Source organism: Puma concolor, chromosome A1 (genome assembly GCF_028749965.1).
Source record: "Puma concolor isolate L17-30 chromosome A1, mPumCon1.1.hap2, whole genome shotgun sequence".
Lineage (NCBI taxonomy): Eukaryota > Metazoa > Chordata > Mammalia > Carnivora > Felidae > Puma > Puma concolor.
Genome location: NC_141667.1, coordinates 191683412 through 191706975, shown reverse-complemented (window position 1 = coordinate 191706975; position 23564 = coordinate 191683412). Strand labels below are relative to the sequence as shown.

Below are 23564 nucleotides of genomic sequence, written 5' to 3'. Positions count from 1 at the left end.
GAAATATGAGAAGCTCCAATTTGAGAACTGCCTTATGTGAAGTTAAGTCTCCAAATGTTAACTCATGTTAACTTTGTTGTATCTCTAGAATTTTAGAGCCAACAGGGACTGAAATATCTTCTGTTTCATAAAGATGAAGTCATTCTTCAAATTGCTTTTGAGGGAAGCTGTATGGTTATCTGAAATGTAGAATTTCTGAAAGGTAGAGTTTGAAATCTCCCCAATAGGTAGTAAGTAGCTACCAGCAATTTTAAATGGCATACAGTAATAATAATTGGCATATTCTGTGACTGAAATTCTGGTAGCTGTGTAGAAAATGGAGGGAAAGAACGGCAGGGGCAGGATAGCCAATGATAAGCTGGCTGCATTAGTTTGGGCTGTGGTCTCCCCTCTAAATTAAGATGGTAACCTGAAGAGCAATGAAAGAATGGGATGATTCAGGATAGATTTATGGACTGAGGACTTGGGAGCACTTTTTATGAAGGCATGTGTGTGGTGGAGAGTGGGGGCTGTTGTGTGCAGCTGGGGTGGGAAGGGAAGGAGGAGGAGCCCCTGGTGTTGCTAACTTGGGCATCTGGTCAGGTTGTGATGTAACTGACCAAAGTCGAGAAACAAGAGGTGGAAAAGAGTAGGTTCAGGAATAGGTCGTGAATTTAATTTTGGATATCATGGGCTGAGGCAGTAGCTGAAGACACAGCAGGGAAAGAGGTTAACTCGGGAAAGCTTGTAGTCAGAAAGATGGGAGACTGGCTAGGGAAGAACAAGAAGTGAACGTAGGAGAGCAGGCAGAAGAGCACACTAGTGAAAGTGAGAGGCGGCCAGACAGATGGAGGACAAGACGGGGGAAATGGGATAGTGGATGACAGAGAAGACCGTTTCTGAAAGCAGGAATCGGTGGTAGTGCCTGGTGGAAGGAGGATCGAGAACAGATTCGGTAGGAAAGAGATAAACTTGAAATGAGTTGAGTTAAAGCCATAAAGCTGGAAACACCACCTGCCTCTTGGAATGGAGAAATGGAGCCAGTAGGTATAGATGTGGCTCTGGCAAAGGAGAGTGGCTCTGGTGCCAGAGTGGTGCCATGATTTGGGGCCACCCACCTACGTTCTCACCCTACTCAGACCCTGAAAAAATGATGCAAAAGAATCATGTGTACAAAAATCAAAGTTGATACATTTCCTCTGTTACTTATGACTATAGAGTGTTTTAATTTTGTCAGTTTCAGTAAGGCTTCCCTTAAGTCAACACATTTATCTAATTGAAAAATTGGGGAGAGGGGCGCCTGGGTGGCTCAGTCGGTTGAGCGGCCAACTTCGGCTCAGGTCATGATCTCACGGTCTGTGAGTTCGAGCCCCGCGTCGGGCTCTGTGCTGACAGCCCAGAGCCTGGACCCTGTTTCAGATTCTGTGTCTCCCTCTCTCTGACCCTCCCCTGTTCATGCTCTCTGTCTGTCTCAAAAATAAATAAACGTTAAAAAAAATATTAAAAAAATAAATAATAAAAACAATAAAAAAATTTTAAAAAAAAAAGAAAAATTGGGGAGAATAGCTTTCTGACCTGTTAGTACGTAAGACTGACCCTATTTTCCACCACTTCTCATCTTTGGTGAGAGGAAACTCTTAATTAATCAGATATCCTAAAATTAAATGTGGTCATTGCTACTCTAGATAGATCATCATATTGTTGTCTAAAAAGCTCAGCTTTCAGTGTATACTTCTGTTTAAATTGTATCTAATTTGAGGGAAATTATTTTTAGATGGTGACATGTTCATAACCATACTCATATCTTTTCCTGCATAGACAACTGGAACCACTTGACGTGGTTCTTTATCAGTCATCAAGAATCTAGATTTCCCCCAAGAATTTATATTTCTGGTTCTATCTAGTTCAAGCAGTAATAATTCCCTTATCATCATCTTCTGAAGCATGAAAAGCATGGACTGTTTGTGAAATATTCACATGGCATGTGTCTTGCAGAGATAAATAGGGAAGTAGAAATCCTAACTGAAATTACTGCTGAATAGTTTATGCTAAACTATAATTATAGATATGTTCCCCTGCTAATCTAATTCAAGGACCAAGGATTCCACAGCAATGCCTATGGGACTGCCATAATGGGCAGGCCATGCCACTGAAATTACAGCTTGAAACTGAAATTATAGCTACTTTTATGGATTGGTTTGGGAGGGAAGTGGTCTACATAAGATTTTCATTTGAAAATAGGGTTTTGCAAAAACAAAAAGCTTGCAAATTAACATCATTATGAGAGAGAAGTTCCTGCTAGAGTCAGGGACAGGCCAGAGGTCGCCTGGTTATTGATAGAAAAACACCTGTAATTGCTCCCGGGGTTCTTTCCTCCTTTGCCTGTGTATAGTCCTAAGGACCCACACACTTACAGTCTGTCAGGCTGCTGGCAGCCGCAGTGAGGCTGTTCCCTGTTAACTGTTTCTGAGAGGTGGTTATCTGCCCTTTTATTTAATATGTTCAGGTAGAGGCTTCTTTCCAAGGTAAGAATATCCTTTTGTGAGACCGTTCTTCTTGTCTAATAAAATTGTGAGGTTCTTTCATCTTTAGCTTCAGCTCATTCTCTTTTATCCTATTTTTGGTAGAAAAGGATAATGTTCACTTGCTGTCTCCCACAAAGTATTCTTTTTATGTAGTTTGAGACTATTTATTTGAACTCCATCATATCTTTTATTTTTCAAGATAAAAAACATCAGTTAGTATCTTGAATATCTAATGTATCATTTGTCTCTGTGCCCTTTTATAGCAATAGATTCTGTAGATGGCTGTAAGTCAAATTATTATTATTATTTTTTTTTGGACGGTTAAGTGTGGTGATGACCGCTTGTTTTCACTGAGTCATCTCTAATGTAAGTGTATGGTAGTTTCGGTTAAGGAGTGGAACTAACCAGTAATTTTTTCTACTCATAGCAGAGCTTTATTCTGGAGATTGGTGTTCATCAGGCTGATTATTAACGTGTTCTCACTACCTACATCTGGGTTCCTGTATTTAAACTGCTTTACGAGCTTTCTGATGAAGACTTTTCTATATCATTAGCTACAGATTTTTAAAAAATAATTCCATACCTAACTCTTGAAGAGTCAATAATTATTTTTCAAGAGCCAGGACCATGCCTCATCCATCTTTATTTCCCAAGAACTAGGCACTGTGCTTTATACAGAATAGATGTACAGTAAGTGTATGTTGAACAAGTGATAAGTAAATGTTAAAGCACTTCTGTGTCCATAGAATGTAGTAAGTTCTTGGTTCAGTGTCTTCCTTGCCTTCTATTTCAATTCTTATATAATATCAGTTTTTCTCAGAATATACTCACATGGATTTTAAACTTGTTTTAGAGATGGAAAAACTTCAGCATAAAGCTTTATGAATTGCCCAATTGGCCCTAGGTTCGGTTTTCACGGCCACGTTGTACTGGAGAATGTGTAGGTTTTTTTTTTTTTTTTTTCTGGAAAATTAAGTGGCTTTAGGAGTAACTTTTTCTTTTAGTCTAAGTTCTTAATTATTTGGAATCAAAGACTAAAACTAGTCTGGGAATGGCAAGTTAAAATTCTTATCTGCTGTTGACCCAAAACGAAACACATAAATTATGAAAGATAACTGAAATGTTCACAGACATTGTATATTTTAAAACTTAAAACATTTGTTTTGGAAATGGCTGTGAGTCTGTGGCCCCGAGAATTTGCTGCCGTGGGGTATGGTGGTGGAGGCTGGCTGTTGTCTGGGAGGCTGTCGTTCTTGGGCTCACTGGCTGTTGTTACTTCAAGGAGGTTGTGACTTGTTGCTCAGCGTGTCTCAGCAGGGGCCCTCTTGGCATCTGACCTGTGGTTCCTCTGAGGTGCCATCGCTCCATGTCCCACAGCTGTGCGGAGGCTCTGCCCTCATCACTGGATCTTCGCGTGGCTGTGGGGCAAACAACACCTTGCCAAAGCTTCAGGCACTCTTTAGGGGGTGGTGTCAGTCCCACAGGCGCCCCACAGCTAGCTGATTGTGTGTCAATGAACCCCTTGAAATTATGCAGCTATGTTAAATGTCAGAGACACTTTTTCTAGAAGTACGGTGGCATTTTTAAAATGGTTAACAATTTTTTTGGTATTTTCAAAAATGCCATTTTATTAAAATATATGATCTGTAACATTGTATACATTTAAGGTATATAGTTAGTATATTAATTTGACACATTTATATATTGTAATATGATTGCCATTGTAGTGATAATTAGCACCTCGATCATCTTACATAATTTTCTTTTTAGTGGTTGGAATAATTAAGTTATAGTCTCTTAGCGAGTTTGATCATAATACAGTGTTGTCTGTATTCACTGTTCTGTGCATTGCATCTCAAGGGCTCATTTACTGATTGCCAGTTTGTACCCTTAAACAGCACACAGTCTATCTTCTTACTCTTTTCCTATTTGGGTAATAACAAATGGTCTATAAAGTAAACCCAGTTGTATGGTGAGCATATGCCCAAGACTTATTAATGTCCAACTGATTTAAAGTATTGGTGTGAAGAAAAATATCTATTAATGTGAAGTTTTCCCTTATTTTATCAGAAAAGCTAACTCACTGATATTTATATAAATGTAGGTTTTACTAAACCCAAGTTAAAAAGATGGATGCTCCTGGTCTATCATGAAATAATTCAAGTGTACCTTGAATATAGCCTCCCTCCTTTCATGGATAGACTTTCCTCCTTGCGGGTGCCAGCAACACCTGATCCCACTGGTTCATATTTGTTTTCAGGATCAGTTCAGTGATATGAGAATCAGCATACACCAGACGCCTGGGAGCGGTCTTGACTTTGGGTTTACAGTAAAATGGGTGTTTTCTGGGATCTTCGTTGCGTCAATTGAAGCAGGTAAATCATTGATTTAGCTCTACTGAACTTTCTTCCCCTTGTTATCCTATGCTGTTCACAACCCCCTCCAGAAATTAGTGTGTTTGCTGTAGGAGGAGAAAATACATGTGAAAAGTGCAGCAGTAAAGCCAGGAGGTGCATCCTCTTCCCCGAGACTTCCCTGAGACTGATAGTGTTTTTTCTCTTTGCCTAATTAATTTGAGTTTTGTGGGGTCTTAGTTTTGTGACCTTTACAGAATTCATTTGTCAAAATTTTAGGTTTGATATTTGGAAATGCTACCAAACAACACCTCACTGGAAATTCAAAAAGAACTTTCCATGATTGGCTGTGTCCGTGGTGGATATTTAAGTGCTGTATAATAAATTGATGTTTTCTGAGCATCCTAATATATCTGTTGTCCGTGGAGTGTCCTCAGGATGCTTCAGGACTTTTACAAAAGTCCTTCCCCATCTGGGGTTATATCAAGTCAGTCCCAGGCAGTCTTCAGCAAAATATCACCACAAGGCCTAAATTCAAATGAAAGCTACTGTTGTTAAGAGGAGTTCCTCACTTACATGTTTTAGCTATATAAAAGTGCATGCTAACACTGTTTTTTTTTTTTTTTTTTCAATTTAAGAAAGTTCTTAAAAAAGACTTTAATTAGATAATGGTAAGTGGCAATTGTAAGCAGTTTTAAGTGGCCTTGCTTTTTTCCTTTTCCTTTTTCTTTTTTTAAAAAAAAAATCCATTCCAGGGTACATTTGGTTTTGGAAGCTCAATTCAAGTACAATATATTTCACATTTTTAATTTAAAAATAATTAAAATTTTTTCTTTGTTCCTAGGAAGGTAATAAATTTTATTGAGTAGATGAGCTTATTTCTCCTTTGCATGTTAATGATGATGCTTACTGTGGAGTGAAAAATGCCTTTGCTGCTTTGTATATTGTGGATACCCAAATATTTGATAACGTAAAAAAAAACCTCATGGATCTACGCTAACTGAAAAATATAAGAGATGGTTAGTTGACATTAAGAAGGCATTTTTTTTTCTTTAAGTAAGCAATTGGTAGAACATGGATTTTGTTGTTGTTGTTGTTGTTGTTTGTTTGCTTAGAATTTTTTATTATTGGTTCCTTAATTGATTTTGCTTTATTTAGGTAGCCCAGCAGAATTTTCTCAGCTACAGGTAGATGATGAAATTATTGCTGTTAACAACACCAAGTTTTCATATAAGGACACAAAAGAGTGGGAGGCGACCATGGCTAATGCTCAAGAAACTGGAAACCTAGTAATGGATATCAGGCGCTATGGAAAGTCTGGTAAGTTGGTTTTACCACCGTCTGGCTTTCTAAATCGGGAACCAGTCTTTGGCAAGCGGTTCTAACAGCTTGCTTCAATAACGTCTTCCTCAGTTTTTAAAAATTTTTTGGCTTCAAGATGTTTTGCGGTTATGCTGTCACAAGTCTTGAATGATACTTCCTTGACTATTCTGTCTGAAGACTTTTCACTAGCAAATTTACTGAATTTACATTATTTATCGACTGATTTACATGCTAGACTGACTTTGAATGCAAATATTAACTGGAAGCTATTGTAATTGCATCTGCATTTGGGAGTCATATAATAATGCTGAGTATTAAGAATTACGCTATGATTTTGCTTTCTCTACAGCACCATAACTAACTGGTATGAGAGAGAACATGGTAGGTCATTGGTCATGTTGCTGTTGTTCATGCTCAAGGAACTTTCAGTATATATTCTATTATTGTGTTTCTTAGCTGTTGAGGTTAGATGGAGAAGGGCATTAAGCCTCCCCCTACCTGTTAAGGTATGATATCAAAATATGATACTCTATCCTGGCTTACAGAAATATTCAGCAAATTTGCTAGTCTTTGCATTATTAACATCATCTAACCCTTGTGTTTTTGGAAGGTGATCTGTTGGTCAAAACACGGAACTCTTGACTTCTTTCACACGCTACCTGATTTGTTTGTATGTCTTCTACATGTTCATTTTGTATATGTACATTCAGTAACTTTGTTCTTTCCACTCCAACATTTATGTGTACTCATTTCTTGATCACCATGTGCCAATCAGACTGGGGCAGAGACCAACCTTCCCTGCCATTTACACGGCATAAAACCCTCAATCTCACCAGTATGGCTACCAAAATTATAGGTTCACCTGAAACAAAGTGGATTGATACAACTTCTGGAATTTACAACTCAGACAAATCTTCAAATCTGTCAGTAACGACTGATTTCTCGGAAAGCCTCCAGCATTCTGTAAGTATTTTGAGAAGTGGGAGTATTTGTGTAGAGCAAAGTATCTGTAGGAAGTCTGTGTGGGTGGGGGAAAGGATTTATTTGAACCATTTTGATGCTACTTTAAAAACCATTAGTTGAATAAGATAATTTATAGGAATGAGAGTAAAAATGTATTTTTGACAATCCTATGGCATTACTATTAATAGAATAATAGTTACATAATGGTAAAATCAAAAGATCCTGTACTGTTGTTTTACGGGTATTTCTTACCAATCTTCATCATTATGCCCATTCCTCAGATCTTTGTGGATATGAAGTAGTAATAATGTCAAATTATACACTGTAATTTGTCTATGCTTTCTTTAGTCTTTACAGGTAAATTGTACACAGTTACTGTACTTATTTTAAAACCTCATGAAGCATATTTAGTTTCTTATGTAGGTGAATTTGTTGGTTAGACTTAGATGTGTGGTTAAAAGATATTCAGTGACATTAATTGATGAAAAATAATTACAGTCTAGGCATTTTCCTAAGTATCAGTTAAATTTAAAATTTCAAATAAATGCTTATATCGACTCCCTAGATATAGTTGTTGTTATCTAAGATACTCTTTTAGTCAATAAGGAGTTCCTGCTACATTGTGTAAGAAATGCTTAAATGCTGAAGAATCTTATGTGCTTATGTTGCTTAGTCATAAATACAAGCTAAGTGAACTAATTATTTGGCATATCATGTTTCTTGGAAAAGGAATGACTGAATTTAAAGTCATTCATGCTTATCGATAGATGGTCATTAATCCTTCCACAAATATTAAAGAATAATGAAAATTTTTTTCTATTTATGTAAAAGGCTCTAAGAATACATTAATATCCTGAAAAACTCACCTTATTAAGATATTTTCACCAATGGGATATGTATCATTTAAACCCAAAGTCCAGTTGAGGAAATAGATGCTAACTGTCATTTTATCCTTTCCAGAATACTGAATCCAAGGAAATAAATGGAATTCGTGATGAAAGTAATACTTTTGAATCAAAAGGTAAACATCACCATTGTAACTATATTTATAATATAGAAGCGCTAGCATTCAAGTTTTGCTATTATAAAAATTAATGCCAGAATAGAGGCAAAGAAAAACTGATCCCAATGCAAGTTGAAACTAAAAGGTTAGCACGCAGATCCAGTTGCAGCCAGGTGGAAAGGCATTCAGTTCCAGGGTTTGAATAGTTCAGGAACTGCAAACAACGCTTTGGCAGCATGCCCAGCAGCTTTGAGTGCCTGTGTGTCTAAGCCAAATAAGAAAGACTGGTTTCCTGAGGCCATTAGCCTTCTTGCAATGGTATGTTGGCAGAGGGAATCTTCGTTAAATCTGAAACGATGAATGAAGTTTCCTGCTCCCCTTTATTGTGGTGAAAAGGACAAGTTCATAGGCAGCTAGTCTTAGTAGAGCAACGGCAATAACAGTTATTAGCGAAAAGTACCCATTTGTAATGACAAGGCAGGCGTAGTATCTAGGGAGATCTTGTTTTAGGGAGTTAGTTACTGCTCTCTTCCTCCTTCTGTCTGTTCATAAGTAATTGTCACCACATGCTATGTGCTATTCCTTAAGCATACAAAATAAGTAAGAAAGATCTGGTTCACATAGGCAGGGAGAGAGAGACCCAAAGGAGATAAAACTCCTTTTACCATGAAGCTAAGCTCTGGTCGGGCTGGGTCTTCATAGCAGTTTGATGGCTTTGCACCTGCATTTGCCAGTTCATAATGGTCAAAGCCAAACCAAGTTTGTAAATTTCCCTTTATTTTTTATTTTTTTTTTTTTTTTAATTTTTTTTTCAACGTTTATTTATTTTTGGGACAGAGAGAGACAGAGCATGAACGGGGGAGGGGCAGAGAGAGAGGGAGACACAGAATCGGAAACAGGCTCCAGGCTCTGAGCCATCAGCCCAGAGCCTGACGCGGGGCTCGAACTCACGGACCGCGAGATCGTGACCTGGCTGAAGTCGGACGCTTAACCGACTGCGCCACCCAGGCGCCCCAAATTTCCCTTTATTGATGACTTATTTTGGTGTTAAATTTCTGATGGTTACAAGTGACTGTGTTTTAATTGTCTGATACTGCATTCTTAATCAAAGAAGTTTTGTAAGCAAACCTAACATTTTTTTTTAAGTTTATTTATTTTGAGAGACATAGAGAGGGTGCGTGCACACACGTGCAAGCCAGCACGAGTGTGGGAGGGGCAGAAAGGGAGAGAGAATCCCAAGTAGGCTCTGCGCTGCATGGACACGGGGCTCCATGCCACGAACCGTGAGATCATGATCTCAGCCGAAATCGGGAATCAGATGCTTAACCAACAGAACCACCCAGGTGCCCCTAACCTGACTTATTTTTGATTTATGATGTTAAATGCAAGATGCCCAGGTCCTATTCTACCAGTTATTCAGGCAGAGCAAACAGATAATAAGACACTGAACTTGTCATTAGTGACTGGCACTGTATGCTGGCCTGTCATTTGAGGGGTTTGTTAAGAGAAGTAAGCACCAACTAGTGTCAAGTAATAATTTCATTTACATTTTATGAATAAACAGAAGTGTAATAATCATTTGCCATAACCTTGCAACAGATCTGTAGAAGTCAGAATGTATCTTTTCATCCTCTCTCTTTTTTTTTTTTTTTTTACCGGACTGAACTCCATTTACTTCAAGTTAGTGGATGTTACTAGGGCAAAATAGAAGAATATTTTAATTTGGGCATTTGTTTTTATGTCGTCTTTCTCTGGGTATTAATTTATTTTCTTGTCTTCCTCCCCACTATTTTTCAGTTCATTTTTTACTTAATACTGTGAAAACTCTTAGTTGCAAACAATTCTCCTTGGACTTCTAGACTTTGGATTGATTAACCTAGCAAAACATATTAATGTCCATTTCTCTAAAGCTGTGTGATCTAGCATGGGGCTTCTGTGAAACTATGATGCTATCTGCTAGAATTTATTAATGAAATAATTAGTTCCTCTACTAATCCGAATGTAGTATATAGACTTCTAAAAATATGTGTCTCTGTACATTGAAATAATCCATATCTTCTATGGCCATCAGTTTTGTCATTTTGAAACTAGTGCTGCAGACATTAGTCAAATGTTTTCCAGTGGTGAGAGATTAAAATGAATGACATGGTATTGATTTTTTTTTTTTTTTGTATTTTTCAACTAGCATCTGAACCTATTTCTTTGAAAAACTTAAAAAGGCGATCACAATTTTTTGAACAAGGTAAACTACCAAACTAACAATTCATGCACTTTCATCGACTTGTTCCCATTCTCCACTCTTTCCTAGTCGTCTGTGGTGCTGGGCACTGAGCCTTTCAATTGGCTGTCATGACCAAGCAACATAACCCATTTCCATTCTTTTCCTAGGGTCGTCAGGCTTTTCTTACAGTTCATGGGTCTACCTCTGTGGTAATGGGTCTTTGCGTGTCTTTGTATACCTGTGAATTTTTTTTGGTTTTCTAATTAAAAGATTGAGATGCTGTTAAACACACATATTTCTTTCCACTGGGTGACAGTAAGAAACGAGGAACTTCACTTACGCCTTACTGCTTCCTACGAATTGCATACTACTAGATTACACCAACATACAATTGTTGAACATTTATAAAGACTCTAATTTTTGATTATGGACCGTGCTCTTAATAAAAAGCAGAGTTGTTTATTAGTATTGGGGTGATGGCTCTGGAGTGTTACTGGGAGTGCTCTGTGGATTCTAAAGCAAATCAAATGTAAATTTTGGTTGTACTTCCAACAACGTGCATCTTGAGAATCACTGTGTTGGTGTAGTTGAGCAGCTCTGCCTTATGTGCTATGCGTGTGGCATTTCTTACCCCTGTCACGTCTGTCTAACGCCCTGTCTCACGAATGCATTTCCAGCTGTGCTGTGCTATGCTATCAAGAACTTAAAAGTAATAGCCAACATTTGAGATGCAATGGCACGGAGAGTAGTGTGCTGTTGGTGTCTAAATGTTGTTGTTTCTTACTTTTAAGATGATCAAAAATCCTTTACACACTTGTCTTACAGTATACTTCCTGGACTCATGGATTTTTTTTTTTTTTTTTTTTTTTTTTTTTAGATCTGCTAGCCTTCCTTTGGCAAATTAAGGTGTCTTTTTTTGACCATAAATAAGAATAGCTTATCAGCCATGCATGTGCAAGGTCTATTTGTGTCAGTATCCTTTGTGTTTTTGACATTTTTGTTAAATTCCTGTGTTTCTGTGGTAATTTAATTGAAACAGTGTGATACTCCTAGCCCAAACTGGCTAAACTGAAACAATTCCTTTTCTTGCTCTGTTCTAATGTTCACTTACTTTTCTTCAACAGGCTATTTTAGGGAAGAACTTTTTCCTAAGTCTCAAAGCAGCTTTCTTAAAAAAAATGTGCGAGTGAATAAATTTACCAGACAGCTGAGGTTTCAGGAAAATTAAATAAATACTGTATGATAATGCATTTCATGAAACTTGCTTACTTGTTTATAATCCTTGTCCTACATACAGACCCACATTTATGTAGTCCTCCTACGAATAAAAAGAGTGATACTAGGCCCATAACCTTACACATGAAGTTGAATATCTGTGCTTCAAGTAATAGGAGAGGGAAGGGAAAGATTTCTTGAACATGTTTTTGTGGGGTCTTATTTAAGGAAAGTTGCTTATTAGCAAGGAGACTTGGAAAATGTGATTGGGAGCTGTCACATCGTAATTGAACAGTGGCAAGTAAAATTTTTGATTTGTAGATGTTGTAACACTTGAAATTCTTTTTTTTTCCCCCTATTAGGCTGAGCTATGAGATACTACCAAGTCTATTCATAAAAGAACCCCGAAACCTCTTTAGAACACACCATCAGTTCAGCTCTAGAAACGGGAGCTAGGGTTCACCTTTGGTATCCACAGTTTCTCTCTCTCTCTCTCTCTTTTTAAATGACTTTGACTTTGGGAGGTAAAAAACAAGCAGATGAAATTAAAGAGAGAAACTAAGATACTGCTGTGGTTTAAAAAAAATCGCTGATGTCCCTTAGTATACTGGCATACAAACAGCTGGTAAAACTTTCTGAAAAGAATTATTTCACAGAAATGAAAAAACTTATTGTCTTTTTCCTTTCCCACATGCTGCAATACAGGAAGCTCCGATTCTGTGGTTCCTGATGTAAGTAGTGTTCATTTGTTTTTGAAATAAATAAGGTGACCTTGGTGGGACTGAATTAGCACCGAGTAGCATCGCTTATTTTCAGTTGCATAAGAATTTATCAAGGAGCAGTCTTTCCAAGTTGGAAAGACCTATTTTGAGATGAAAAGCCAAGCCTCCTCTGGTACTGCTTAGGCAAAGGGTGGTATGAATAATTCATGTTAGCGAGAGTGCTTCAGTAGACGACTCAATGATGTCACATGTTCTTCCTTGTTTGCACATCTTCTCTTCTGACTGGTTAGCTTCCAGTTCCAACCCTCAGTGCCCCGAGTCGCTGGGCATGGGATCAAGAGGAGGAGCGGAAGCGGCAGGAGCGGTGGCAGAAGGAGCAGGACCGCCTTCTGCAGGTAGAGCAGAAATATATGGGCTCCCAGGAACTGGTCCCTGTCAACCAGCATCGTGAAGCAAATTAAAAAAAAAAAAACAAAAAAAAAAAAACGTTAAAAGCTAATAACCTCATAATTAACAAATCTTTTGATAGGTAGCCCATCTTGTGTTAATTACATTTCTATTTTGAAACTTTCCCAGCCTTCTTTTTAAATAATTATTTACCTGTGTATGTTTTAGAATAAGGCACTACAGTTTTGTGGAATTCTTACATGTGGGAAGTGTATGGGTTGTAAGGACTTAACACCCTTTACGCTGTGTGCTTATTCTGTTGCAGAGAAATCCAGCCCCCTTGCTAGCAAGGGGCTCTAATCAATTACAGCTGTGGTAGAGGGTGGCTATAGATTCAATTCTGATTATCTACCCTTCCCTCAGACTGTGTTTTAATTTGATATAAGCTATTTGTTTAAGTTTATTTATTTCAAGGGGAGAGAGAGAGACAGAGGGAGAATCCCGAGTAGAATCCATGCTGTCAGCGCAGAGCCCGACGTGGGGCTCGATCCCACAAACCATGAGATCATGAGCTGAGCCAAAATCTAGAGTCAGACGCTTACCCAACTGAGCCATCCAGACACCCCAATGTAATAAGCTATTTTGTACTTTAGGGATGGAAGTCCTATTGGTTAAAATAATATCACTGCCTTTAAAGATTGAGATGAATGGTAGAGCTAGAAAAAAATGCTAGTTAAACAGATTCTGTTTAACATCATTAACCTGTCAAGTAACTAATTAACTAACATGCTGTCTCTTCTTATAGGAAAAATATCAACGTGAGCAGGAGAAACTCAGGGAAGAGTGGCAAAGGGCTAAGCAGGAAGCTGAGAGAGAGAATTACAAGTACTTGAATGAGGTAGTGTTGGAGTATGTTGTGTTCTCTGTCTTGGTGAAATTAGCTGAAAAACGGAAGATACTATATTTCACCTGGCTTTGGCCACATATTCACTTAACACAAGCTCTTTGGAAAATACAGTGAGCTTTGATTTGTCAGAATTTTGCTTTGATGTTTCAACCTTTCTCTTAGTTTCTCTAGAGTATCATTAAATAATTGTGTTAATCAACTCTAACTGCATCTTTGTTTTCTTCTGTCTCTGTCACCCATGTGTGGCTTTGTTGGCAGTGAAACTTTTACCATCATTCCAAGTGGAATTCCAGGCCAACTGCTATAAAGTCTCTAAAACTGACTATAGATCTGTCTTTATGACATCATAGAAAGACACAGATTTGGACAGGTTTCTTGTTCTCCCTGGTCACCTAGGAACTGATGGTCCTGAACTCAAACAGCATTTCTCTGACTGCACGGGAGCCTGCCGTTGCCAGCTGGGAAGCCACCTGGGGTGAGGGGTCCAAGTCCTCCGACCGGGAAGGAACCCGAGCAGGAGAAGAGGAGAGGAGCCAGCAGCAAAAGGAGGGTGTGGACGAGGACCAGAGAAAGAAGCTGCAGGAGCAACTAACTCTCGAGAAGGAGAGGACACCGGAGGAGCCACAGTATCAGGAAGGGCAGGAGCAGAAGAGGCATCCGGCAGAGGCCCAGGAGCGCAAGCACCAGGCAGAGAGAGAGAGGGAAACTTCAGTCAGAATATACCAGTATAGAAGGTTTGTCCCACAGCCGAAGGGCACTGTCATATTTTAAATTGGCTTGGCTTGGTTGTATCCGTTCCCCACTCCAGAGGCACTATGTTGATCCCTACCATCCATTCTCTACACAGGCAGCCCAGTGGAAACCCTTTACATTGTATACCTGATCCTGTCACCTTACTTCCCTGCTTACATCTATTCAGATGGCTCTCTATTGTGTTAGACCACCCAAGTCCTCGTAGTAACCTAGAAGGCTTGCACGAGCTGGGTCTTGACCCTGTGGTCTACCTAGCTTCCTACTACTCTTCCCCTCACTCTGTCTGTTCCAGACACACTGGCCTCCTTTTCCTTTCTTGAAACTCTCCGATGCATCCTGCCCCAGGACTTCTGCATTTCTCAGTCCCTGTGCTTGGAGACGTCTTCCCTCACATATTTGTTTGTCTTACTCATTTTCTTTAAGTCTCTGCTTAAATGTCACCTTCTCAGACTTTCCGGAATACCTCATCTAAAATATGTGTCTTTTCCCCACCCCTTTTCCCGACATACCATGCTTTATGTTAAGTGTTTGTGGCCTTCCTGCCCACTGAAACATAAGAATTACATTTAATATTTCTTTGTTTTGTTGGCTTCTCTAGCCCAGCCCTAGAACAGTAGCAGGTATACATCTGTGGGATGAATAAATTGCAAAATATGCTATTAGTAGTTCTGCTTTCTGCAGTGCTTGATTGAAATACTTGTGTTTCGTTTTTAATCCAGAGGCCGTCTCATAAAGAGGCTAGAATAACGTTGTTTTGGTATCAATTCCTCAAGCTCAGGAAAGGCATTGAAGTCTGATAGTTTTACCGTAAACTCCTCTATCTTTTTAGGCCAATTGATTCCTATGATCTACCAAAGAGAGAGGAAAAATCCCCAGGGTTGCTTCCTAGTGACAGGTATGTAGGACATCTCATTGTAATATGGTTGGAATAATTGGTTTAAATGAATATTTGAGGGCTTGCCTAGATGTTTTGTAGGACTACTTTAACTTTTTCTGTGTGTGTGTGGGGGGGTGGATACAAAGATCTTGCTGGTTGATCTTTGTACGGACTAGCTTTTGCTGTGTAACCAGCTACCCCTAAACTTAGTGATTTAACATGGTTTTGTGGGTATTTTGGGGCTGATTCTAATTGGCAGTTCTCCTAATTGATTGGGCTCCTCATACATCTGCTACTGGTTTACTAGGCAGCTCTGCTTTGGGGAGTTGGCTGACTGTCAGCTGGGATGGTGAGGACAACTAGGCCATGTGTCTTTCAAGACCCAGCAAGCCAGTGCAGTCTTACGTACGTGGTGGCTGAGCAGAGAGAGGGAAGCGAAGAAGCATACAAGGCTCCTTGCAGTCTAGGTTCTGAACGAGCCCGCCAACACTTCTGCCACATTCCATTACCTAAAGTCACAGGCCAGCCCAAGTTCACAGAAGAGAGAAAAACTCTACCTCTTTCCGTGTAGGAGGAGCCACAATGCCAGGGGAATGGACGCTGGGTAGAAGTGTGTTCATCTTCGGCAATCTACCTTAATTTTTGTTGTAAAGAGGTTACAAGCAATGGCCTAAGCTTACTCAAAGTCATGTGTGGACATCTGAAATGAGAATTGCGGCCTTCTCTTAGGCTGATTAGAACTACCAGTCAATTCCAGTAAATGTTATATATGTCTTAAAATTCCCTGAAATGTTAAATTTAATGTTTGAAAGTAACTTTAAAATGCTTTGCAGTTCTGAAACCATTAAGGACTTCTGGATAGAACTCTGTCTATAAATACCCAGTGTATGACCATTAATTTGTGTTTTCAGAGCTGACATTTCTTCTTTAGGAAGTTTGCCTTAGATATATGGAAAGAGTCATCTCTATGGGCAATGAGGATGACTGAGTAGGACTCCAAGTCGATAGGGAACATTAATATATAGGTAGTAATGGGCTGACATGAAGCTAGAAAATGTTTTAGCGATGGATGACCTTATTTATAGTGAAGGTTTCTGGGTAATTGTGGATCATTAAAATGTGTATCTCTCTTTTTTAAAGATATGCATTTACTTATATATTTAAATAATCTTTATTTATGTGGCTTATTACCTTGAGAAAATAATTAGATTGCAGAGGCAAAATCAGTAACTCCTGGAAGTATAAAACACTGCTAGGCATTTATGATGCAGCATGGGCTGAGAGGCATTAAGAGGTGTGGCTGGACACCTCGTAATAAAAGTATTTTCTATGTTAATACAGATGAAACCATCATGAAAGTTGCTAACAGCTGTGATACATTATTATGTCCTACACATTATTATATGTTGTATATATGCACATGTATGCTCTATGCATACGTTATGTGTATGTATGATAACATATATTATTCATTATTACCACTATCATTTGGAGTTCTTATGCTTAAAGAGTGAGAATGAGAACAGCATGGGTTGATACAGAAACCTAAATGTTGCCATTACAAAGTCAGGTAACTTCCTAGATTCCCTATGCCAGCACGGGTGAATACCTCTTTGCACTGCCAAGATAGCATTGGTCAGTGGCTGTTTCGGAGTAAGTACCCTAGTGCCCAAAAAGTCAACTTCTTGACCCTTGGGCAGCATGAAGGAAGTGGGGGACAGTATGATGTTAGGTAATCTGATGACAGATGTCTGGTATAGCCTGTGAGATCGAGATCTGGAAGAGAATCAAAGTACACAGATTGGTCAAAAATCATAGGCTTAATCATCCTACAAACTGGAGAGGATCTTCACATTTATATCTGCTTCAAGCATCAAGCTGTTTTCTCATTTAGAGACATCGCTGTTTTCTGCTACCTTGTACAACATGAAAAATTCCTTAGTATGAAAATTAATGTTGCTCTCAACAGACATAGGAAATAAATCAACTGCTTTAAAAAGCAATCTTTTTGGTGTTCTTACATCACAAATGTAAAAAAGATGTTCCTAACGAGACGTCTGTAACATGTTGTGTTTTGTGTTGTAGGAATAAATCCAGATCCACTACTGAACTGGATGATTACCCTACAAATAAAAATGGTAAATGTGAATTTTCCCCCCAAATTCCTCAGCACAGTTGCTTGTTTATGCTATCACACGCTATGATCGGTATTTTTAAAGTCAATATATTTCAGATTCATTAAGATTACATAATTAAAATACCAAGTATTTTTAGCATTTGTGTATAAAAACAAAACTATCTTATGGTTATTTTGGCTTTACTTTATAATGGAGGGGGTACTGGGAGATTAAAATGGTTTTAAATAGCTAATGAAATATGGGCATTTTTCAGTGCTGCTGATGGTTTTGTATAGATTTCATCTTGCAGCCAAGGAAATGGGACAGAGAAGTTTTCTGCAGAATACCAGGGGACTTAAAAATTGTTTATAAACTTGAAATTGTACATTTAAGTGCCAAGTGTCCCAAAGACCGAAATCATTTCACTAACTTGGCAAAAATGAGCTGGAACCTGATATTATTAGTATAAAGTGTGCTTTTAGAAATGCATGTGGGGCGCCTGGGTGGCTCAGTCAGTTGAGCATCTGACTTCAGCTCAGGTCATGATCTCATGGTTTGTGGGTTTGAGCCCTGTGTCAGGCTCTGTGCTGACAGCTCAGAGTTTGCTTCAGATTCTGTCTCCTTCTCTCTCTGCCCTCCCCCTTTCATGTTCTTGCTCTCTCTCTCTCAAAAAGAAATAAACATTAAAAAATTAACTAAAATATTAATAAAAGGAATGCATGTGACTGAAATTATATAACTAAGCAGGGAGGAACCCCAAGCATAAAGCATCATTTTAGAACAGGGTTTGTATATCAGTCTTTGGGTAAGCAGGGTGTTGGCCGATTATATGAATGAATCGAAGTTCCAGGTGAGGATTGAGATGAATTTGGTGGACATGCCCACTGATGGATAGCTGCTTCCAGCTCCAGCCTGCTGCGGCATTGTGGGAGAATGCAAGCCTGTGAGGGCCAACTGTTTCTGTTGTAAAAGAGAAGTTAATGAAAATCCACATTTTTAAAAAATCTTTTAAGTGCTGACAAGGATAAACAAAATTTAAAACCCTCTGTGAGCCAAACAACACATCTATAGCCCTAATTGGTCTAGTTTGTAACCTCTGGTTAAAGCCCATAGCATTTAGTTTGTTAGGTTCTATGATCACCTCCTTCTCCTTAACACATAGGACTTTCCATTATCTGGTCCTAGTGTAAATTTCCAGCTGTTATGCTGTCTTTCCTGGCAGGAACCCTTATCTTAAACCAAAATTTTTTCTTTCCCAGTTCCCAGTTTATCACATGCTTTCTGATCTTGTTCCTCTGGTCTTACTTGTTTGGATCTCTGAGTTTCTTTCCCCCCTGAATTTGCCCTAGCCACAATTAAAATCAAACTTTAAGTACTTCAATCTTCAATGTTTGCTTTCTTCCCTTTACTAACTGTAAAGCTCCTGAGTAGCAGGCAGTGGAACTAACGAAATGAAGTATTTTATTGAAAGACTCAGTTATGCCAATAAGGCACTTCTAAAATAGAAAATGTTTAATTTAAAATCTGACCTTGGGGCGCCTGGGTGGCGCAGTCGGTTAAGCGTCCGACTTCAGCCAGGTCACGATCTCGCGGTCCATGAGTTCGAGCCCCGCGTCAGGCTCTGGGCTGATGGCTCAGAGCCTGGAGCCTGTTTCCGATTCTGTGTCTCCCTCTCTCTCTGCCCCTCCCCCGTTCATGCTCTGTCTCTCTCTGTCTCAAAAATAAATAAAACGTTGAAAAAAAAAAATCTGACCAGGGGTGCCTGGGTGGCTCAGTCAGTGAAGAGTCTGACTTTGGCTGAGGTCATGGTCTCACAGGTTTGTGGGTTCGAGCCCCACGTCAGGCTCTGTGCTAACAACTCAGAGCCTGGAGCCTGCTTCGGATCTGTGCCTCCTTCTATTTCTGCCCCTCCCTTTCTCTCTCTCTCTCTCTCTTTCAAAAATAAAAAATAAAAAAAAAAAACCTGACCAAATTGATAAGCTGTATGCATACACAAATGTAAATGTAGGTATGTATGAGAAAACTTTGGCCTTTTTCACTGCTCACCAATGCAGAGAGGCGCCATGAATTTTGAAAAAAATGACAACAGCAGTAAATGTGGAGAGTGAAAGGAAACAAATCTTGAGATGAAATTTCCTAATCCAAGTTGAAAGGGGGAAAATACTTCAAAGTTATGGATGTTTTACCCAAATCAGAAATTAATCAGCTTATCCAATGAGACAAAGCCTTCAGGATAAAACCTCACTTAATTGTCATTCATATATTCAGCATCCAAATTCTGGCTTTGTCAGTTTCTTAGAGGACAAACAAATCTGATAACATTCCTCGGTTAGCATTTTTCAATTTCACAAAAGCTATTTCAGTGATAGAATGTGCTCTTATTCCTACAATTTGGCCATGACTTATTCTAGAACTTACACTCAGGAAGACTTGAGTCATGTCAGCTGGAGATGCAGGCATATATATCTTCCTCCCCCCAGGGAGAGTGTATGTTTTTTGAAAGCGTGTCACAGCAAGCTTTCGACGAGCATGTGTTTGATTGATTTAGTTTCATGAGGAAAGAGAAGCGGAAGAGAAAGTATTTCTAGATGATCATTTTGAAGCTTACTAGCACTGAAATCAATGCTGGTTGTTTCCTTTTTGGGAAGCCTCCTTAAGTCTTTCTGGGTGCACCAGTGACGTGCCTCTGCGTGTGGAACTGGAATTCGCAGGAATAGCGGACTTACTTCTGTGTTCCCATGCAGCAGTCTTATTGAGAATTGATGTTACCATATGTGCACAATGTCATATTTTTTGCTACATTGTATTTGGAAATTTATCCACTATCCAACCTCCTTTTTTCTTTTAAATAATAGCTAATCCTGCAGTCTTTGATATGTTTTTAATTTAGGAAGCAGTAAATATTTAGACCGAATTGGGAGCACTAGCTCATCACAGAGGAGCTCCAAGAAGGAACAGGTGCCGTCAGAAGCAGAGTTAGAGAGACAGCAAATCCTTCAAGAAATGAGGAAGAGAACATCTCTTCACAATGACAACAGCTGGATCCGACAGCGCAGTTCCAGTGTCAACAAGGAGCCCATTTGTCTGCCTGGGATTATGAGAAGGTGCGAGAGTTTTTAGGAGTTAATTCCTCTTCTGTACTGTGAGGCAGATATTTAATTTCTGGACAGGTGGGTGACTTTGGACAGGAGAGTTGTCATAATATTTTTTCTTATCTAAAATTCAGTGGAGAAAGGGCAGCACAGTGAATGTGACTGGGCACATGTTCGAGCACTTATTTGAGGGCCAGACATATGCCAGTTACTTTGTCTACCTCATCTGACTTCCTCTGGGGAAAATGTTTTGAGGCAAGGATGGTGATTCTGTTCTTCCATATAAAGAAACCGTGGCTCAAGCCGGGAATACACTTGGACAAAAACACATGGCTAACAGGTTGCAAAGGTGGATGTGAAATTCTGAAGTAACGATTCAGTCGCTTAAAAAAATTTATGCTGCTCTTTGTCCTTCCTTGGCTGCTGAACTGAGAAAATTAAGCCTGTTTGTTTATAATGAGCTAATGGTTCATTTGGAATCATAATAGTGTTTACACAGTGTGAAACCTAATTTTTATAACTTTAAGGAAAACATATAGATATACATTAATTGAAAATGAGAAGATGAACATTTTGAAAGATGTTGATAAATGAATACTGAAGCTACTTTTATTAAGTGTTTTGCCAGGTGACAAACTGAGGAAAATTTGGAGCACGTTACAAGGGCTAATTATCTCACTATACAAGGAACTTTCATAAATCAATAAATAAACCGTGACAACTTTATAGGAACATAGACAGGTGGTATGAACAGATAGTTCACAGAAAAAGAAAGTAAACATATAAAAGGTTAACGCTACTCCTAAGACAACAATGATGTATCTCCTTATAAGATTTGTAGAGGCTTAAATATTGACTAATTCAGTCTAGTCTTAGCAGTGGTATAAGGAAACAGGAATTATTTCTCCCAGTTGAGTGGAAAGTTTTTCAGTATTTATTCAGCAGAAGCTTTTATGTCTGTACCCATGTGAGCTACCTAGTTTCTGGCACTTTATCTTCTGAATGTATTTGGATAAATATGCAAAAGAGAGACCAAAGGATATATACTTAAGTATTATTGGCAATCGGTAAAAAGAAAAGAATCAGAATATCTGTGAATAGGAGTGTACTCAGTTCTTGCTAAACAACTAATGGCACATTGATGAACCCCAGTTTTGAGGTGGTATATGATACAGCAACGTCTCTTTCATTCTTTCAGAGTTGTGTAATATTCTACCTTATCACAATTCTTATCACAACTGACTGGGCAGCACTTTGGATAATGTTGGTTGGGGCACTCAGACAGCCCTTTTGAGCTGGTGTTGGCAAAAAAAAAAAAAGTTACTTTCTCTTTTGATAAAGGATGAGATAGTACATCATTTTGACTTTGTAGGCCACATCAGTGTCTGTCACATATTCTTTGTTGTTTTTTTTTTTTTTCAACGTTTTTTTATTTATTTTTGGGACAGAGACAGACAGAGCATGAATGGGGGAGGGGCAGAGAGAGAGGGAGACACAGAATCGGAAACAGGCTCCAGGCTCTGAGCCATCAGCCCAGAGCCTGACGCGGGGCTCGAACTCCCGGACCGCGAGATCGTGACCTGGCTGAAGTCGGACGCTTAACCGACTGCGCCACCCAGGCGCCCCTCTTTGTTGTTTTTTTTATGACTGTTTGAAAATAAAAAATATCCTTAGCTCATGCTTTGTGCATATCCTGATGGTGGGCTGTAATTTGCTGACCTCTGATGTAGTTGCTGCACTGAGAGCTCATCTGGAGCTCTTGGTGAGGAGCCTCTGCTCCTGCATGGGCCTCTCCCATAGCTGCTTGAGCTGCCTCATGACATGGTACCTGGATTCAGAGAGGAAACCTTTCAGGAGGATAAGCCCTCATGTGCAGGTGGTTCACGTGGCCAAGCAGAGAATCAGTGGGAGGGGACCACGCATGTCACGTGGCCAAGGAGAGAATCAGTGGGAGGGGAACACACAATGGCCTGGATGCCAAGAGCATGAGTCACAGGGGGCCTCTCAAGTACGGTCTACACATGAACCGGCGTGAAGATGGTTCTAATATAATACATACTCCATGGAATAAAGTGAGTTATGAAGAGTATGCATTGTGGAATAATCCCAGTTGGTTAAGAAAGTTAAAACCATGAACACATTACATACGTGTATAGACATGGCTGTACTTACGTAAATTTGTATCTGTTTGTAACTCTGTAAACAAAGAAGTCTAGAAGTTAACAGTGATTACCTCTGGGAATTAGGGCAGGTAAATTGTGGTAAGTGAGGGTGGTCGGGGGGACTGTATTCATCCCTCAGATACCCCTCTATACCACTTGGGTCCTTTTCATCATGATGATGTAGTATTTCTCTAATTATAAAAGAAAAAATGCATATTTTACACTTGGGATAAAAGATCAGGTTTTAAATGTAGTAACAAAATTGACCAGTTAGAAATTAACCATTTATAATTTGGAGTCGACCTTTGTAGATCAGAATTTATGTAAGCACTTGACTTTAAGAGAGGTTTTCCAGAAGTTGTATTTAATTCAGTTTGTGAGCTAAGTTCTATATTAAATGCATATTCACTTTAAGGGATGTGGCTGGTGAATGTTTCCACAAGATAGACATTGAAGAGTTGACTAAATTCAGGTTTGGGGTGGTGAGTGAATGAGGACTGCATAGTAGGAATGGTCTGGATTACTCTGGAATCAGACAGACACTGTTGAAAGCCAGTTCTACCTAGCTCTTTTTCCTATGGAGAAGTTAGCATCTGTGAGATATAAAAAAATTGTATATAGTGTGTGAAAAATAAAAATTTTGGCTATGTTTAGTCTAACACCTGATATATATAAGTGCCTAAAATGGTATTTTTTGGTTCAATTTTAAAAATTAAGATATGTCTATTCAGCTGAATATTTAAAGGAAGAATGTAGTAGTTTATTTTTAAAAAATTAATATTTTCCACTTTGGTGTTTTTTATTTTATCTAAGCACCAAGTAAATAAAAATAAATGAAGATTAATTGAATATGAAACATCATGATTCTGATGAAAAGAAGCTTTGGTTATTAGTGGCAACTTTATATGTAACGGGACTCGCTAGATTAATACCTACTTACAAAATACAGAAGGTAGATATTTTA

The 23564-nt window shown here is 38.9% G+C and overlaps 1 protein-coding gene across 21 annotated transcripts in view; it reads left to right on the top strand.

Annotated features, from left to right (window-relative positions):
* Positions 1-23564, top strand: part of LMO7 (LIM domain 7) — a 198447-nt gene that overhangs the window by 169458 nt on the left and 5425 nt on the right. For 10 of the 21 annotated variants that reach the window (XM_086710178.1, XM_086710175.1, XM_086710220.1 and 7 more), the window contains 13 exons: positions 4765-4879; positions 6017-6178; positions 6957-7144; positions 8105-8165; positions 10333-10389; positions 10536-10577; positions 12289-12314; positions 12596-12700; positions 13498-13590; positions 13996-14333; positions 15182-15247; positions 17315-17367; positions 20237-20450. In XM_086710178.1, coding sequence (XP_086566304.1) covers positions 4765-4879; positions 6017-6178; positions 6957-7144; positions 8105-8165; positions 10333-10389; positions 10536-10577; positions 12289-12314; positions 12596-12700; positions 13498-13590; positions 13996-14333; positions 15182-15247; positions 17315-17367; positions 20237-20450 — 1520 coding nt within the window. The remainder of the gene's footprint in view (positions 1-4764; positions 4880-6016; positions 6179-6956; positions 7145-8104; positions 8166-10332; positions 10390-10535; positions 10578-12288; positions 12315-12595; positions 12701-13497; positions 13591-13995; positions 14334-15181; positions 15248-17314; positions 17368-20236; positions 20451-23564) is intronic. The other 11 variants (XM_086710247.1, XM_086710229.1, XM_086710212.1 and 8 more) reach the window with 6 other exon arrangements.